Source organism: Caretta caretta, chromosome 3, assembly GCF_965140235.1.
Source record: "Caretta caretta isolate rCarCar2 chromosome 3, rCarCar1.hap1, whole genome shotgun sequence".
NCBI lineage: Eukaryota > Metazoa > Chordata > Testudines > Cheloniidae > Caretta > Caretta caretta.
In genome coordinates, this window is record NC_134208.1 from 127,610,291 (window position 1) to 127,630,452 (window position 20,162).

The following is a 20,162-nucleotide window of genomic DNA, read 5'->3' on the forward strand; positions in this document are numbered from 1 at the left end:
TTGTCAGAAGGAGAGCTCTCCTGCTGACAAGGAGCGACTATACTGTGTAATTTACAGCGGCACCACTGTGCTGCTGTAAGGTACGCAGTGTAGACCTAGCCTTCGGGTTGTTTTGTTTTTTTTATTTTTATTTTTTCAAAATAGATTTAATTACTAGAATGTCTTTATAGAAAATTAGAATAGCTTTCCATTATGATTAGGAATGGAATGAGATTCTGTGTAACTGATTAATCAAAAGTGTTCTATCTACTGAGCTTTATCATAAAATGTTATAACAGCAATTTAATATACTAGGGAAAGTATTCAACATGTGTTAAGAGGTTGCAATGATGAATTCTGATTTTTTTTTTATCCTGATGCAATCAACAAACATTCGGTGTGAAATGTAGATGAATACAGTATTTACTATTTTGTTTCTAATTTAGCTTAAGTCAACAACACTTGTGACTGGTTAGTGTTTATGCAGTGTACTATGTGCAGTATAAAGGATATTACTTCACCCACTTTGTCTCTCTGGTTCATGTTTAGTAAACTTTTGGCACATCCCTAATTGTAACGAAAATCCATACTATCTGTTAATCTGAAATACTGCTTTTCTGCTTAAACCTGTTGTATTTTAAAAAGAAAACTGAAGCATTTGTATGACAAAATACTCACTGAGATGAATATAGTGAAGTTAGAAGAGATCTCCAAATGTAATGGAGTCTGCGCTGTAAGCAGAGAGAATGAAATCCCGATGATAGCATTTATTATCATTCCTGGTCAGAATAATCATTTAAACAAAAGAATGTTTACTAGACTTTCAGAAGTAGTGCATTCAGCCCTTTCACTTACACCAAGAATGTGTTTGAGTTCACACTAATAAATTGGCCGGAAGAAAATTTAATTTGAAAATAGTTCTGCCTTAAAGTTGCTGAATTGGCTGCACGCTGTCAGAATTTGTACGTAGTGAAGGGCAAAGAGTTTTGCACCCTTCGTTGTCATTTGGCATTCTGACACAGTCTTATGGAATCTTAAGTATGTTGTTTCTTTGTGAAACTTTGGTTTAGGTAGCTCCAGTTGTGTCTGACATGCATTCTTCACCAAAATCACCTGATGGAAGATCAAATACACATCCAATACCAAGTAAGGTAAGTTAGCTAAATAAAACGAAATGCTAAATAATGTAACAATTTGTGGTAAAGTGCATTAAAAAGGGTTTTTAATGTAAAAGATGGTTATTGCAGAAATGCTGACTGATTCATGTATCAGGAATATTTTGGCCATCATACTCAGCTGTTTGAGGCTCTGGCTTTTCTATCCAAACATTTTTGAAATATAGAAGAGCTGTGTAAATCCTTGCTTTAATTTACCAATACTGCCTTAAATGGGAGATGTTTAACCAAGCTCTTAAATAGTTTTTGCTCGGTGCTAATCATCCATCCTTCACATATGAAGCTGTATGCTTAATCTGAAGGTGCTCAGTCTGAAAGTATTTAGTTAGTTGCAATGTCTCAACAACTTTCTGCATGTTGTTTTAATGTAAAATGTTGTGGAGATTGTCACAGGATGTATTGCTGCATGCTGTTAGATAAGCACTACAAAAAATATGGTTTCATTGCAAGTTATAGCCATGTGTTAAATGTGTTCGGCACAAGGTGAGGGTCTAATTGTTACAAGTGATGATATCACATCATGAGATAACACTGTTGAACACATCAGAGTTTAACAAAGTGACCCTGTGCAATTCCTATTCAAAACAAAAAAAGACTACTCTGGACACTTGCGCTCATCCAGGGTTAGTCCACTTCAGTTCCTCCTCAATAACATGGTTGTCCTTTTTATTTTTATTTTAGATGCATAAAAACTGAAACTACTTTTGTTGCTTCCCATTCTACTCTTTTGGGGAATTGGAATGTGGATATGGAGTATGTGAAGTTTTGTATTCCAGCAGTAGTTTCAAAGTCATACTGTTTCCTTTTTCCCTCTGATACATGTACCAGCAGTTCTGAATGACCTATCACATATAGGTAGTCTCTAACCACCCTCTTGCTTCCCAAAAATACTTCAGAATAGAGAACAACAAAAACTTGATTCATTTTTTTGTAAGTAAAAATAAAATTAAGTTTTAAAAAGAAAATTCTTGTGATGAAGGAAGGGGGAGTCCAATTGCTATAATTATATATAAAATAGGAAAGAATAGTACAGCTTGTTATGGAGGAAGGGACAGAAAAACTCCTATGGTAGAAGCTGTTTAATTGGAACACCCTGGTGAATTCCCATAATCTTGATTTAACAGCTGTTTCATTTAAATAGTTTCCCCAAACATTACTTAAGATTATCACCATATGTTTCTGCAACTTGAATCACTTAACTGATGCTTGGTTATATGCCAGCTATATTTTTACGGCATAGATCTTACTTTAAAATTGGTAATTTATTTCAATTATCAAAACATTAAAATTGGCATTAAACTATACATCACTGAATGTTTTCTGGCTGCCACTATGTGGAACAGAGCAAAAGTGTTAACTTTCATTAATTCCTGTATCTGTATTAGGCCAGAAGTCATACCAGCAAAGCACCTTTTGAACAAGTAAATTCTTCTAAAGCAACAATATACTTATTCAGTTTAATAGGGAAAACTAGTTTTCAGAACTCGTTCCACTAAAGTAGACTTACTAATTATTCACATCTTTTATATAAGTGACCATTCAAATTTAAAAATATCTGAATAAAGCACATTACAACTGAAAACATATTACAACATTTTTTTAAAAAGAACAACCACGTTTGAAATGGCAGAGTGCATAGCAAGAAAAGAATCAAGAAAACTAGTAACAAGAGTGGCTGCTTTGCAATTTTTCATTCATTTCTTTTGTTTGAGAGAGGAAATTATAGAAGATCATTAGGAAAGTCTGTGCTTATTGGAGGTGTCAGTTTGTCATGTAATGTAGCCTCATAAAAAAAATAAGTCTGATCGATGCCATCTCAGTTTATCACTGTTTTTTACCAGGAGCAAATACGGTTTCTTAATCTTGTTCTTTAAGGAATTTGTGCACTTATGCATGTCTGTTAAGTAACCTTTGTTCAACATTTGGTGTTCAAATCCCCCAGAAAAGGAAAGTAGAAGAAATAATATTCATAATTGCAAGTAACAGTTTTTTAACTCTGAAAACTAACATACTTATTAAAGATTGGCATTTTTAATAAACTTGAGAAGTATTACAGTGATCATTACAAATAAAATGTACAAAGTGTCTTCATACAGTAAAGTGTAATACCTTTTTTTAAAAATATATTTTAAAAATCTTATTAAAAAGGACAAGAAAAAGTGTTAAGATCCCTTAGGACAGGGAGGATTTCATTCTGTGACACTTCAGTTTATGTGCCTCAGTTGCTTCAGGATTACATTTACTTAAACAGGCTATAGTTAGAAAGTGGGGACAAAAACAAAGAGGCAGGGGAGATGGTTGATATTGAGCACTTGTATAGAGCTTCACATTCAAAGGACTGTTGTTAGGGTTAGTATTTGCTCAATCTTGTGGCATAGGTGATCCCCATTTTATACAATTATCTCCATGCAATTTATATAAGGTTGGAGTTTTTACCAGATATGAGACCCTACTGATGCCAGAATCTTGTCTCCAGTTATACTTGCTCAGAAGTTTTAGAATCTACATAAGACATTACCAAGCATTTATTGAGCAAATATATCCATTTTGGCCATTCTAAAAGGGAATTGAGGGGAGTACAAATATTCATACAAGATCCTTAATCTCATACTGATTGCCAGGGCATCCGGAAATCAAGCCATTTGCCCGTCCAGAGTAACTGATTCTTAGAGAGCAAACAAGCAAATAATCAGTTGCTTTTGGTGCTGGCATTGCCTTGACAGTATAATTGGCTTTCCTGTTTCCTGAACGTCTACAAACTCCATCTTAGTAAATTTGTGCAATACTTTGACATACTGAACGTAGTGTCGAGTTGTTCCCTGAAAATAGGCATATAAATGACAAAATTATCTGGAAAATCCGTCATTCTTACAGAGCTTTTGTGCAGTTTGTGTGCAGTGGACATTTCTGCTGGTTCTTGATTTAGAAGTAATCTTTTGTGTCTAATTATCCACTGTGCTTTTTATGATACCAGGCCCACATGGTGTAGTTCCAAGGAGCTTAAGTATGAAGTGTTTGAGCCACTAGTAAAACTCTGCAATCTCTCATTAAAAACAGCTTCTGGACTGGAGGATAGCAAACGTGCCTATGTTAAAAGACTCAATGGATGATTTGTGGAATACAGAGCAGTAAACCCTTTATCTGTACCTGCTAAATAGGTTAAAAATAGACTAATAAAACACCTGGTAGATCAAATTATGTTAGGATCTAACTAGCATGGTGTCTGCATAGGAAAATAGTATTTAACTGATCTACTAGAATTCTTGCAACATGTCAAAGTCGTGGATAAAGTTGACATAATTTTTTTAGACTTTCAAAGGTCCTGTGACAAGATGAGAAATGAAATCATGGAATGAGAGGCAAAGTATTGGCTTGGATCATAACCTGGCTAAGAGGAAAAAATAAAAGGAAAACTTTCCCCATAGCAAAAAGTTGACAGGAGGCTGCCTCAAGGTTACATGTCGTATCCAATGTTTAATACAGTTATAATCTGGAAAAGGGGTGAACAGGGAGTTATCTAAATTTAGATAAGTTACAGTTCTTTGATTGCACGTGTCAGTTTCACTTCGGGGGTGTGTGTGTGCGCGCAGCTCTCAGAGATTTTTTCCCTCAGTGGTACCCATTTGGGTGGCACATGCGCCCTGTGCGCTCTCAATTCTTCTTACGGCCTTTATGGTTGTTGAAAAGTGTGGTTCTGTTGTTGTAGGTTTTTTCCTTTGTTTATATGGTTGTTACTCGTTTTAGTAATTTCAGTAGTTTAAACTGTTTACAGAAATGAGTTTTCTTTTGAAATGTTCCTTAATATTTTGGTTCCCGTTGCTGGGTTTTGCCTCAGTCACTGGGTTTAAAGCCCTGCTTTCCTTCAAGAAACTGCCAGCGAGTGACCTGCAGTCCAATTGCCTGAAGTGTCTTGGGGAATCTCGCTTCAGGGACTGTTTTCAAATTTGCAGGGACTTTAATCCAAGAACCAAGACTGAGAGGGAGGTCAGACTTGAGTTTCTTCTCATAGAGGCAGCTCTGTGTCCACCCTCAGTGTGTTCCCACTCGGGGTGGGTATCGAGTGCATCCATGTCACTCAGAAGTGCTCCCCCCTCCCAAGTGTTGGGGAAGAACGACCAGAAGATGGCCTGTAAGGGCTCAGTATCTGGGAGAGCGAGGTCCTCAGCACTGAAGTTTAGCAAGCATTTTTACAAGGAAAACAGAGTGAACTTATGGCCAAGGTGCACTCCGAGACCGTAATCTACTCAGCAGGGACTGTCAGCATTGGCACCTCTGAGGTGGCTTCGTCTGGTTCAACAGTACAGGAGACTATATCCCAGTACTGTCTACTCCAGAAGCTTATGTTCAGCCTGGGACCTACTGAGTGTCTCAGGGTCAGCTTTGCTAACAATCCAGGAGTCTTCTTGCCCAGTACCAGCACCTACTGTAACTGGATCATCTCAGCAGTGGGTACCGTCCATGCCTCCAGTCTCTCGCCTGCATCTTTGCATGCCTCTATTGTCCAAAGGGAAGCTGGCCATGATCTTACCATTACTGCTGTCTCTGGGCTCCCAACATTAATCCCCAGCACCAATGGGAACAGCCCCCTCCTTAGAAGAGGCTAATTTGTCTTCAGACTCTGAGGTTGTCTCTGTGTCACAGCCACACCAGGAACAACTCCCTTCCACTTCCACCACCTATCATCCTTGGTGTTCCTGGAGGCTGTGCTTTAGCCTTCAAGAAAAGACCCATGGCCAGGCAGAAATTGGGCTTCGGAGCCTTATCTGTAGCCTTTTGGGGAGGATTGCTTTATGCCCTCCCTGCTCTTTTTTTTTTTTTTTTTCATTGAGTGAGCACCAAGATTTATCATACCAATTGCAGCGGGAGACCACTCCTGTTACTGAGCTCAGTGCCAAGAGGGAGGAAGTTGCTCAAGTGGATCTCCCTTTAACACAATCAGTGGAGACCCCACTGCAGCCGCATTTGGCTTCCTCCTCTTCATCACCCAGTGAAGCAGTTGTGTTGGAAGGTTCCTCAACTCCCACTGAGGATTACAGGGCTCACCAGGATCTGTGTAAGAGTGTGGCTTCCGCTCTGTATATCCAGGTGGAAGGGGTTGGAGAAAGGTCTCACAGGCTGGTTGACATCTTAGCTTCTGTGAGACTGTCTAAAACAGTGGTTCTCAACCGGGTGTACGCAGAGGTCTTCCAAGGAGTATATCAACTTCTCTAGATATTTTCCTAGTTTTACAAGAGGCTACATAAAAAGCACTTGCAAAGTCAATACAAACTAAAATGTCATACAATGACTTGTTTATATCACTCTATATTATACACTGAAATGTAAGTACAATATTTATATTCCAATTGATTTATTTTATAATTATATGGTAAAAATGAAAATAAGCAATTTTTCAGTAATAGTGTGCTATGAGACTTTTTTAAAAAAATTTTTTGTCTGGTTTTGTAAGCAAGTAGCTTTTAAGTGAGGTGAAACGTGGGGGTACGCAAGACCAGTCAGACTCCCAAAAGGGTATAGAAGTCTGGAAAGGTTGCAAGCCACTGATCTGGAGTGGTGGTCTCACTTAATGCAGTTATCTTGGAGTACAGCAAAGTGCTGTGGCAGTGTCTCTCTCTCCCTCCCCCACCCGCAGCAAAAAGGACCAAGTGCAGATATTTTGTCCCTTTTCAGGGGTTGAGTATTTTTACACCCACCCCCCTCTGGGGTCATTGGTGGTCTTAGCAGTTAATGAGAGAGCACGCCAGGGTCAGCAGGCATTTACCCCAGTAGGAAAGGATGCACAGAAGCAGGATCTCTTTGGCAGAAAACTTGATTTGACAGTGGGCCTAAAGTTTAGGATTGTTTACCAGCAGGCTTTGCAGGGATGTTACAAGTTTAGCCTCTGAGACAATATATTAAAACTTAAAGACAAATTGCTAGAGGATGCAAGGAGGGGATTTCTCATCATGTTGGATAAGGTTTAATGAATGGCCAAAACTTCCCTTCAGATGTGGTTGGACATTGCTGAACTCTGCAATTAGAGCCGTGGTATTGGCCATTACAAACCACAGATGCTTATGACTTTAGTCATCAGGTCTTCACCAAGGTATCTGACAGACCATAGGGAATCTGCCTTTTGACATGTTGTTGCTCTTCTCTGAGCAGACAGATGACAAGCTGCATAGTCTAAAGAACTCACGGGAGATGTACAAATCTTTGGGCATACACTTTCACCAAAGAGAAAGCAATTCTTCTGTTCAGCAGCCTCCCTGTTTTCACATCTTGTCACCAAGACCGAGCCAGGAAAAAAGGCTGAAGTTGTAGGAGAAGACCATTCCCTCTTTCTTCAGCAACAGCTCCTGGTTCATCCAGACAGACTAAGAGTTCTAAGCAAACATTTTGTCAAGGGCAGCCTACCAGTTTCCAGGGTGCCAACCTCTCCTGTCCCACTGTTTGCCAACCAGCTATCCCACTTCCTAAGCCTAAGTCTCAGTCCCACTAGAGACCAGTGGTCTTAAGCATAGTGGAGTTGGGATACACCCTTCATCTTCTTCCCATCCCTTTTCAGGGATCACTCTGAGGAGGAGGTCCTCCTTCGGGAGGTGCAATCTCTTCTTTAGCGGGGGCCATAGAGAAAATTCTTCAGTTATACAGAGGGAAGGTGGGTTTTGTTTTGTGTAGTGTTTTTGTTTTTTTTTTTAATTCCCACTATTTCCTGATCCTGAAAGCAAAGGAAGAATTTGCTTCCATACTAGAATTTTTATGGTCACACTGATTTCCATTAATCCCTCTCTGGAGTTACAGTACTACCATTTGTCCTGGCTGCAGATCCACAGGTGTTCACAAAATATATGGTGGTTGTGGCAGCATTCTTGAGGAATTCAGTTCATTTCCCTACTTGAATGACTGTTTTGGTGAGAAGATGGTGCAAGGCTCAGGTGCTGCGTAGCATGTCTGTCATCCAGTCAACATTTGACGTGCTAGGGTTGCTCATTGACACTGAGAAGTCAATTCTTTCACAAAAAATAGTTGATAGGAGCAGTCTTGGACTCTGTGGAAGGAAGGAAGACCTTCCTTCCACAGATAAGATTCCAGACAATGCTGGCCATAGCTTTAGACCTGAAGGCCCATCCTACCAGACAGCACAGATTCGCCTAATTCTGCTGGGGAATATGGCCTCATGCACTTAAGTAGTTCAGTTTGCCAGGCTTCATCTCTGGAAGTTGCAAGAGTGGTTGACATCTGTGTACTCTCTGATCTGCCATCCCTTAGACACAGTGGTTTGGGTGCCCACTCAAATCTTGGCCTCTCTAGACTGGTGGACAGACCTTTCAAATGTGTGTAGTGGGGGGTTCTATTTGCTCCTCCTTAACCAGCTTTGACCCTAGTTATGGATGCTTCTGCCCTAGGTTGGGGGTCTTACCTGGGATCCCTGGAGACTCAAGGCTTATTGTTGGCTCAGGATTTAACTTTGCATGTAAATGTCAAAGAATTCAGGGCCATCCAGCTTAGCTTGTCAAATCTTCTTTCCCTATGTCAGAGGAAGAAATTTGTTCATGCTCTCAGACAACACAGTGGCCATGTCCTGTGTGAACAGGCCAGGAGGGCCCCAGTCAACTCTGCTATGCCAGGAAGTAACATGGCTGTGGGAGTTTTATATCACTAGCTCAGTCTATCTCAAGGCCTCTCACCTTCTGGGTGTTCAAAACCATCTGGCAGACTGGTTTGGGGTGGGAAGAGGGCTTTGCCCTTTGTACCTTCACGCAATGGCATGAAGCAGCAAAGGGTGCACATGTTGTCCCGATGGGTATCACTAAAGTAAACATCTCTGGCAACTGCGCACTGAGTGAACACATACCTGAAATGTAATGGACATGTGCAACACATCTTGAAGAAACAGTTTCAGAAGAGGTTAGTAACCATTTCTTATTTAGGTTAATAAAGTCTAGAGACGACTGTGTGAGGATTTTCAAAGGGACCTAATCAAGCTAGGTGAGTGGGCAATATAGCTGTATTTATTGAACTTAAATTTGTTTATTAATGTACATATGAGGGGGAAATAACAGCTAAGAAAGGGACAGTATAGTACACAAATATATGAAAATTGTAAGCATCAAGGATAAGAATTTTTAGGAAAGTATACCACAATAAGGATAAGAAAAAGTAAGCATTCTGAGAGAAACTTTCTACAATTAGGTTTATTACAATGTGAAATAATTTCAAAAGGGAAGTGGTAGAAATGCCTTCTCTTGTTCCATTTTAAGTATTCCTGGACAAAGCTGCAGTAAATTGACAGTAGGGAATCATTTTGCATGATCAGAAATCTGATAGAAAAGACATACAGTATTTCTCTCTCTTCTGTGGAAAATTTTGTTTTGTATACATAAAATGATTGCTTTGATAGCAGTCTTTACATAAGAAACATTAGAATGACCATACTGGTCAGACCAGTGATTCATCTAACCCAGAATCCTATCTTCTGACAGTTGCTGATGCCAGATGCTTCAGAGGGAGTGAATAAAACAGGACAATTTATCAAGTGAACTATCCCTTGTTGTCCCGTCCCAGCTTCTGTCAGTCAGAGGCTTAGGAACACCCAGAGCATGGGGTTGCATCCCTGACCATCTTGGCAAACAGCCATTGATACCTAACCTCCATCAACTTATCTAATTCCTTTTTTAACCCAATTATACTTTTGGCCTTCACAACATCCCCTGGCAATGAGTTCCACAGGTTGACACTGTTGTGTGAAGTAGTACTTTCTTTTGTTTGTTTTAAATATGCTATCTATTAATTTCATTGGGTGACCCTTAGAAATGTGTTATGTGACGGGGTAAATAACAATTCGCAATTCACTTTCTACGTACCATTCATGGTTTTTATAGACTTCTATCCTATCCCCCCTTAGTCGTCTCTTTTCTAAGCTGAACAGTCCAGTCTCTCTCCTCATATTAAAGCTGTTCCATACCCCTAATTGTTTTTGTTGCCCTTCTTTGTACTTTCCAATTCTAATATATCTTTTTTTGAGATGAGGCATGCAGTATTCAAGGTGTGGCCGTACCATGGATTTATATAGTGGCATTAGGATATTATCTGTTCCTTTCCCAATAGTTCCTAACAATGTTAGCTTTGACTGCCATTGCTCATCGAGCAGATGTTTTCAGAAAACTATCCCCAGTTATGTCGATATCTTTCTTGAGTGGTATCAGCTAACATAATTCTGTATGTATTGTTGGGATTGTGTTTTCCAATGTACATCACTTTGCATTAATCCCCATTGAATTTCATCTGCCATTTTGTTGCCCAATCATCAGTTTTGTTAGATCTCTTTGTAACTTTTCAGTCAGCTTTGGACATAACTATCTCAAGTAATTTAGTATCTTCTGCAAACTTTGCCACGTCACTGTTTATTCCTTTTTCCAGATCGTTTAGGAATATGTTGAACAATACTGGTCCCAGTACAGATCCCTGGGGGTCACCGCTATTTATCTCTCTCAGTTGTGAATACTGACCATTAATTCCAAGCCTTTGTTTGTTTCCCATTTTTTTTAACCAGTAACTGATCCATGGGCAGACCTATCCTCTTATCCCATTATTACCTATTTTGTTTAAGAGCTTTTAGTGTGGGACCTTGCGAAAGGCTTTTTTAAAAGTCCAGATATGCCTTATCAGTTGGATCACCCTTGTCCACATGCATTTTGACCCCCTCAAAGAATTCTAATAGATGGGCAAAACATGATTTCCCTTTACAAAAGCCGCATTGACTCTTCCGCAGCATATCATGTTAATCTATGTGTCTGATAATTCTGCTCTTTACTATAGATTCAACCAGTTTGTCTGGTACTGAAGTTAGAGTGACTGGCCTGTAATTGCCAGGGTCGTCTCAGGAGCCTTTTTTAAAATTCAGTATTATATTAGCTATTTGCCAGTCATCTGGTATGGAGGCTGATGTACGTGATAGGTTACATACCAGAGTTCTGCAGTTTCATATTTGAGTTCCTTCAGAACTCTTGAGTGAATACCCATCTGTCCTGATGACTTGATAAATTGAATAGTATTAGTTTGTTCCAAAACATCCTCTATTGACACTTCAATCTGGGACTGATCCTCATATTTGTCACCTAAAAAGAATGGCTCTGGTGTGGGAATCTTCCCCCACATCCTTCGTAGTGAAGATGGATGCAAAAAATAATTTAGCTTCTCCACAATGGCCTGGTCTTCCTTGAGCGCTGCTTTTAGCACCTTAGTGATCCAGTGGCCCCACTGATTGTTTGGTAGTCTTCCTGTTTCTGAGGTACTTTAAAAAAAAAAAAATTGCTGTTTTTGTCTTTTCCTAGTTGCTCTTCAGATTCCATTTTTGTCTGCCTACATATACTTTTACACTTGACTTCCCAGAGTTTATGCTCCTTACTGTTTTCCTCACTAGGACTTGACTTCCAATTTTTAAAAGATGGCTGTGTCTAGCTGCTCCAAGAAGCAGTCACTAATGGTGTCTACAAATTTTATTTCTGTATCCCATCCTGAGGTGATGTGAACCCAGTCAAGATGGGAGTAGTTGAAATCCCCCATTATTATTGGGTTTTCTGTTTTTTTTGTAGCCTTTCTAATCTCCCAGAGCTTTCCACACTCACGGTAGTAACCATCCTGGTCAAGTTGTCAATAGTATATTCCTACTGCTATTCTCTTATTATTCAAGCATGGAATTTCTGTCCATAGAGATTATATGGTACAGTTTGATTCATTTTAAGATTGTTACTTTACTCCACTCTGCTTTCTTTCCTATATAGTGCCTCATCCCCACCAGCACTACCCACTGTCTTTCCTGTATATTTTGTACCCTGGTATTACTATGTCCCATTAATTATCATTGTTCCACCAAGTTTCTTGGATGCCTATTACACCAATATCCTTGTTTAATACCAGATACTCTAGTTAATCCATCTTAGCATTTAAACTTCTGCATTTGTGTACAAGCACTTATAAAATAATTTGTCAATCTTTAGTTGTCTGCCTTCATGTGATGTAATCGAATGGGACTTTGTTTGTTTGATTGTTTCTCTTCAGCTTCTACATGTACTTTATTAACTTCTATCTTCTCCTTTTTACTAGGATAAAGAGTATTCCCTTTAATAAATCCTTCTCTAAGGGTTGTATCTGTCCAAACCATGTGCTTCTCCACACCTGTTGGCTTTCCCCCAATCCTTAGTTTTAAAAACTCTTCTGTTATGCTCCTCTGGGGAGTTCCTCATGAAGCTTGTTCATATAGAAACTAGTATCTGACAGATGTTAGTCAGTATCCATTATTTTAACAACCTATCCTCATCTGGAGGAGGTCTGGCAATTAATGTGCTCATGAAAATTTTCACACAGCCAGAGAGAGAACATCCTTGAAGATGGGAAAATTTAGCTGCAATGTTTTACTGCTTAAAAAAACTTTCTATATATAAATGCAGATTAGAGTGGTTTAAATGACTCATGGTTTTTTGTTTTGGGTTTTTTTTTGTTTTGTTTTTGTTTTTTTCTTTTTTTCATTTCTTTGTGCTATTATTTTATTCTCATGCTTAGATACCAAGGTATAAAGGACCTCGTAGACAGAAAAAGTGCTTGGACAAGGCTGGTGAGCAGGTAAAATGCATGAGAGAAGAAGATGCTGGCAGGTGCTTTTAGTCTTCCTTTAGGAAAAAACAGATTATACTATAAAATAAAATTGACAATGCAAACACTAAAGTTTATTATAATTTAGCTATTAATATAGTATAAAGGTATAGAAATGGCACTCTAAGGCACCATACTTAGAATATTGTATACATAAAAAGCTTACTACATAAATCATATTAACAAATTATGAAAAATTAAGCTTTCTGTTGGGCACTTCATTGTTAACTAATGCTGTTGAAGTGTGGAGGGAATGACAACCGCATGAGTTTAAGTGTAGACTGTCTTCAGGTTTGAATTTCTAGGGTTTTTTTTCTTAATGTTGCATTAATTTGGCATACCCTCCCAAAACTAATCTGAGAAGCCATTAACCTTCTCCTTCAGAACCCTCCTTAAGATCCATTTTGACCTTGTTATCGACAAGACATCACCAGGTGATAATGGGTAGATAGAAAGCTAGTAGGGATAAATTATATTTAATTGTAAAATAAATCCTTTAAAAATTATTTGGAATGATTATGTATGTGCTTTTACTACAGTCCTGCTTACTCATCCTCTCCCTTTCCTCTTGTTGCATATTGCATTTGTTTCTTGTCTTTAAATGATGACCAGATTCTGCTACCCTGATTTATGTTTAGTACTTTACTTTGCATTCTCCTATTAAAACTGGGAGTGATTGTAGGTTAAGGTACCACTCAATCTTGGTAAGGGAAGTGGGCTCTTACTGTATAAAGATGGTATAAGTCAGGACTATAATTCATAGTTGCTGCTGTGTATTTGATCTTTCTGAAAAAAAAATTTCACAGCCACCTTTCAGAGTTTACGATCTTTGTTCTTTTCTGTGTGTTTTGCATTAGAGTATATGAATAGATTAATTGTCAAAATTGATTTTATTTTAATGTGCTTTATTAGTTACTAGGCTTGGGAATAGGATCTTAAACAACTAACCTTTAAGAATTAGCTTTTTTTAAAAATATTAGCCAGTTGAGTTTTAATTTAGAAAAAATTGTTCCTGGTTTGCAACCTTGTCTGTCTGCATCAGATTTCCACTAATTTTTACAATCCCTTTAAAAAATAAATTTAATTGGAAATATTGATAAAACTTCAGTTTTAGCAGTATTGCCATATAACATGAGGGGTTTTGCTCTCCCATTGTAATATATTCCTTGAACGAATAATTTTTCAAACTCTCACTCTTTTTTGCCTTGTAATGTGGTTCGAGATTAGCTAATAAACACTTTTGGAAGATAACCTGTAAATCAAAAATGATCCAACTTCCCCTGCACATACCACTCTCTACCACTTCACATTTAAAATGTCTGACTTTTTAGGATGTTTAATTTGAAAAAGAGTGTGTGGGAGAGAATGATATAAATGCTAAAACCCCATGTCTGTTAGTTGACTTGCCTCTCAAGTACTTGTAAAATGAATGAGTTTTCAATTCTGTATTAAAATTTGTCATTAAAGAAGGTATTATGGAATGGCAGTAGCTCCATAGTTAAGGTTACAACAATATTTGTATTATAAGATGAATTTTCAACATTCCTCTAAGTCCGTGGTTCACATCCAGGTGCACATGTACCCTTTGGGGGGCACACAGAGGTCTTCCAATGGGCATGTCAACTCATCTAGCATCTAGATCAGGGTTTCTCAGCCTGGAGGTTGTGACCCCAGGGTCCACAGGACAGGATGTGTTTGAGGGGGGGTGCAAGTGCAGGGCCAGCGTTAGAGGATGGCAAGCAGGGCAGTTGCCCGAGACCCCATGCCACAGGGGGCCACACAAAGCTAGATTACATGCTTTAGTCCCGGGCGGAAGGCGCTTAAGATACAGTGCTGCGTGGCAGGGCTCTTGCTTCAGGGGTACAGTAGTCTGGAAAGGTTAAGAACTGCTGCTCTAAGTTCCTTCAGAGACGTTTCTTCTTCAGACTCGATGCAGACTTGTCTATGGACAAACAGTAACTCTTCTGGCCACTTTGAAGTGAATTGGCCAAACTATTTTTGAAAAGGGAAGTTGGAAAACTAGGTATAATTCAGATGTGGGGAAATTACTATAATGCTTTTTGTTTATGTTTAACTTTCAAAATGATGTGCCTTATTCCAAAGATCTTGCAGAAATCTAGTGACACTTTGCAGAATCGAGGCTGCATATAATCGTTCTCTTCTGTGTTAGAATTGTCAGAATTCCCTATGAGGCTGCTACTTAGGTCTGTCAGACCATGTAATGCTTACATAGGGCCTGCAGGATGTTATAAAGATAGTAGTTCAATGTTTTCCTAACTGTGTAAGAGTTTCTCATGAATAACCTCACCCTCTAAATAACCAGTCATCCAGTAACTGTTTCAAATTATTTCATTCTGCACACCTGGAAAAGTATCACTGGTGTTCTGTGCAATGTCGTTTGAGAACAAAATACTTCTGAATAGAGCTGGTTGGAAAAATTCCAGTATAAAACTTTTTTGTCAGAATTTGCTGATTAATTGAAATCGAAAAGTTTCATGGAGATGGTTCCATTTTGATTAAATTCCTTTGAAACCTAGGCAAGAAACATGCCTGGCTGTCTGCTAACTTGCTCACCCAGCTCCTTGGCAGCCTGGGCTCCTAGGGTTTCTGAGGTCTGTCCCTCTGGGGCAGTCCATAATGTAGACTTGCCTTGGAGATGGGGCTCCAGTCTCTTTAGCAGAGAACGTAGACATTTTGAGATTTTTGTTCCAAAGGGGAGGGGGGAACTTACACAAAATGGAATTATCTTTCTCCACCACGCTCTACTTCTGAATTCCCGCCTTCACTGACTACCTTTTAAAGTAAAAAGAAAAGGAGTACTTGTGGCACCTTAGAGACTAACCAATTTATTTGAGCATGAGCTTTCGTGAGCTACAGCTCACTTCATCGGATGCATACCGTGGAAACTGCAGCAGACATTATATACACACAGAGATCATGAAACAATACAGTGGGGTGGGAGGAGGTATTGTTTCATGATCTCTGTGTGTATATAATGTCTGCTGCAGTTTCCACGGTATGCATCCGATGAAGTGAGCTGTAGCTCACGAAAGCTCATGCTCAAATAAATTGGTTAGTCTCTAAGGTGCCACAAGTCCTCCTTTTTCTTTTTGGGAATACAGACTAACACGGCTGTTACTCTGAAACCTACCTTTAAAGTGCAATTCTACTCTGAAAAGTGACTGTCTAAAAATAGCAATTTCTTAATCAATGGATCTGTTGCTTGTATGCATTCAGAGTCATAGCTGCTGAATATTAACTAATAAGTTTTGATTGTATTTTATTCCTGTTCAACTTGTAAGAGCCAATGCAACTCAGAGTGAGTAAACAATATTCCATCCTTTCTTGTGCATCATCAAACTAATTGTTTAAGTTCCAATCATCTACACCTTTCAAAACCCCTTTGATGCCAGTGGGTTTGTGCAGTTGTCACTAACAGCACAGTTTGGCTTAACTGCTTGTGTTGCATAAGAAGGAAGGAACATAATTCTCAGTTTATATTGACTTTTTGCCATAACAATTAGAATAAACAGCATTTTACTAGGAAAAATGAGCGTATATGGTCATGGAAGTCATTGGGAAACATGGAGTGCTGTGGTAGCATAGTCACTTTACATAGTTCTGCACATGAATACTTTGCACTGATATTTTGTTTGCAGTGGTGGTGTTGCCTTGTGGGTCCCAAATATGAGAGAGACAAGGTGGGTGAGGTAATATCTTTTGTTGGACCAATTTCCGTTGGTGAAAGTGACAAGCTTTTTCACTTTCCACAGAGCTCTTCTTCAGGTCTGTGGAGCTCAAAAGCTTATCTTTTATTATACCAATTTCTACTGGTGAAAGAGATTACCTTACACACCTTGTCTCTTGCATTTATATGGTATCTTCATAAACATTTATTTTGCAACATCCCCTATGGTAGGTAAATATTGATAACCTCTTTTTTTTTTATACTGTAGATGGGAAATAGAGAGAGAGGTTAAGTACCTTGATTATGGTTGTGCAAGTTAGTCTTGGAACCAAGTTTAGAATACAAGTCATTAGCTCTGTCCCATAAATAATCCAGCTGTAGAGCCCCCATACTTAATCTCTCTATCTCAATATTCCGACACGATCTGTTAACTATGTTCGCAAGGTTAAAAAAATCAATTACTCAGAAATTAGGAAATACCAGAATTAAGATAGATAGAAGTGGAAGGCTGAAACATGCCTAGTTAGCAACTAAATTGCCTACGCAAAATAACTTTTTACTAATTTTAGAGTAAATTTTTCTGCACTACAGTATTTTTAGTTCATTTGACTTTGCTTCTAGATATAACCTATATTATAAAACCCTACAGAGGGAATAGAATAGAATTTTTTTAAAAAGAGCTCTTTAGATGGCTTTGAAATAGGATTTTTTTTCTTAGTTGATACAATTTTATGGGTACAAAAATAGAAATATTAAATCATTTAATTTTGAAAAATTGATTATGTGGATGACTTGCATGTATGTGTATGTTCCCAGATGGTCCTTTATTAACAATTGGACTGCAGTTCAGTCATGAGAAACTATTTCCATGACTTCACTCAAGGAAAGGCATTTCCCTTCTGTAAATTTGATTTTTTTTTTTTTTTTTTAAAGGTTGCTGAAACCAGTCAAAGTGATACAAGTATCTCATCAGGAGAAACAAAGAGCAAAAGCAGCATTTACTTTCTTCCCAATGAGACAAAGCTAGTTTCTGAACCGCACAACAAAGACTTAAATACCAAAGAAGAAAGTGATCCAGCTGTAGATGAGGATGACATAGAGGGAGATTCTTTTTTTGATGATCCCATACCCAAACCGGAGAGAAACTATGGCTGGTAAGTAAACTGTGCTCCATAGTTAACATTTATTTTATGCTTAGTAGGTTTGGGTTAGATGTGCTATTTGCACATAGCCTCTAGTAAAAGGTGGTGTGTAGGTGCACTGTAAAACACCCTGCTTGAAATGCACAATACTTTCTGGGGCTCCCTGGTTGCACTGGTGAGTAATTTTCACCCTTTTGGTACTAAGACAACTGATCTGGCTGGTGGGGTTGGAGAAGGGCAGTGGAGCCCTTGGCTCTGTTAACCCCTGCTCTTTCCAACCCATTTGATGCTAGGAGTGAGTATCTGAGGTACAAACCCTATGCTCCTTGAGCCCTGGAGATGCAACTCTGGCCAACCTTAAAGTAGCTGCACAAGTGGGAGGGGAGAACCTTTATTTCTCTGCATAACTTCATAAAGACTGGCAGAATCTAACCCACAATACTGGAGTAGGTAAGAAAATATTGGTAGCGCGCACACACACACATACACACCAGCTTCATACAATACAAGTATTAGGAAAGACTCTTTTGCTCTTGGAAAAAGTTCCCTTTATACAAATCAGTGTTCACGTTTATTACCCAGTGTGTCCAAGCTGACTTGTTTTCAGTAGATTAATTGTTCTTCTGGAACATGTCAGCGTTGCAGGCCCAAACATTTTAGGGCACTTTGTGGTTACGTAGTGTCGGACAATGAGTGAAATGATATTTTGAAGTGCAAGTCTGACTGAAAGGTGCAAAGGTGTCAAAGCCCACGTTCTCAGTCCCTTGATCTTGCTGCACCTCTGGGCAGAACCATTTCCACTGTGCTGTGTTAGAACAACTTTAAAGTTTGGGTGGGCCAAAAATGCACCTGAGGAGGATTGATGTAGCAGGAGGTTGCCCCATCCATTCCCACTCTTTCCCTTTTACAGTGGCAACAAGCAGCGAGGTGGTCTAATCCAGTGGCTCTCAACCTTTCCAGATTACTGTATTCCTTTCAGGAGTCTGATTTGTCTTGCGTGCCCCCCCCCCCCCCCCCCCCAAGTTTCACCTCACTTAAAAACTGCTTGCTTACAAATCAGATCTAAAAATGTAAAAGTCTCACATCGCACTATTACTGAAAAATTGCTTATTTTCTCATTTTTACCATATAATAAAATAAATAAATTGGAATAGAAGTATTGTACTTACATTTCAGTGTATATGGAGTAGTATGAACAAGTTATTTTATGAAATTTTAGTTTGTCCTGAATTCACTAGTCCTTTTTTATGTAGCCTGTTTATAAAACTAGGCAAATGTCTAGATGATTTGATGTACTCCCTGACAGACCCCTGCATATCCTCAGGGGTACACATACCCCTAGTTGAGAACCACAGGTCTAAGCCCTCTTATGTTGGCCCTTCAATATCAGATGCTCATCCTTACACTAGAAGGATCCTGGTGTGGCACAAAGTAACGACATCATTCTCCCCTCTATTTCTAATAAACTGGCACACTCCTTTCAGAAAGGGATTACTTATGACTGTTATCTAGTAGGAAATAAAAATTACAAGATATGCTCCTATAATATATTTAAAGAGCAGCTGACTTCTCATGAAAAATATTGAACTACATTACAAAGAACTCTGCTATTATTCTTTTGGTAATTTTTTCTTTTTTTATCAGTAGCCATAGCAGAATTAAAATAACATCTTTGATTTGCTCCTGCTTATTTAAGAGCTTAAGTACACTTTTACTCCAATATAACATGGTCCTCGGGAGCCAAAAAATATTACCACATTATAGGTGAAACCATGTTATATCAAACTTGCTTTGGCCTCGAGCATTTCCATTATTAATAGGCACTTCCCTCCCCCTGACTGACTCCTAAGCCTACTCTGTCTCCCCCCGGCTCCTTGTCCCCTGACTACCCCCTTCGAGACACCCTCTCCCTCCCAAGACCCCACCCTCATCTAAGTCCCCCTGCTCCTTGTCCTCTGACCACCCCCTCCAGAGACCTGCCCCGCCCCCATCCTCTGACCACCCTGCCCCCAGAATCTCTGAGCCATCCAACCCTCCCTGTCCCCTGACGGCCCCCCAAGACCCTCTGCCCCTTATCCAACCCCTTGGCCCCAGCCTGGCACCCTTAACATGCCACTCAGAGCAGCATGTCAGAGCCAGACGTGGGAGCGTGCAGCCCCACCCCCCAGAGCGCTGCTTTACCACATTATATCTGAATTTGTGTTATATCTGGTTGCGTTATATCGGGGTAGAGGTGTAATAATTGATTCTAACATCATGTTAATTTCTACAGCCAACTGATTGTGAGGTCATAAACTGGGATATAACAATAGGTGGGAATACCAGTGTCAGAGATCTAATAATTGTGCATGATCTTTAAACTGGCGGCTTTAAAATATTAAAATGAAACTTTCAAAGGAATTTGTTCCTCCAGTCATTGACTCTGAGATGGTGATAGTGTCTCTCGAAGCAGGTAGATTGCCAGGATTGTTGCAATTTCCAGCATATTTATCTTGTCAGATTAGCTTGGCTTTTAACTGACATCATGGTTCATAAGTAAGGCTA

At 39.1% G+C, this 20,162-nt stretch overlaps 1 protein-coding gene across 2 annotated transcripts in view; it reads left to right on the plus strand.

The window, feature by feature from the left end:
* CEP43 (centrosomal protein 43) overlaps window positions 1-20,162 on the plus strand; it is a 46,886-nt gene that overhangs the window by 17,877 nt on the left and 8,847 nt on the right. The window contains exons 6-8 of one of the 2 annotated variants that reach the window (XM_048844016.2): window positions 1,050-1,130; window positions 12,699-12,758; window positions 17,410-17,630. In XM_048844016.2, coding sequence (XP_048699973.1) covers window positions 1,050-1,130; window positions 12,699-12,758; window positions 17,410-17,630 — 362 coding nt within the window. The remainder of the gene's footprint in view (window positions 1-1,049; window positions 1,131-12,698; window positions 12,759-17,409; window positions 17,631-20,162) is intronic. The other variant, XM_048844018.2, reaches the window with a different exon arrangement.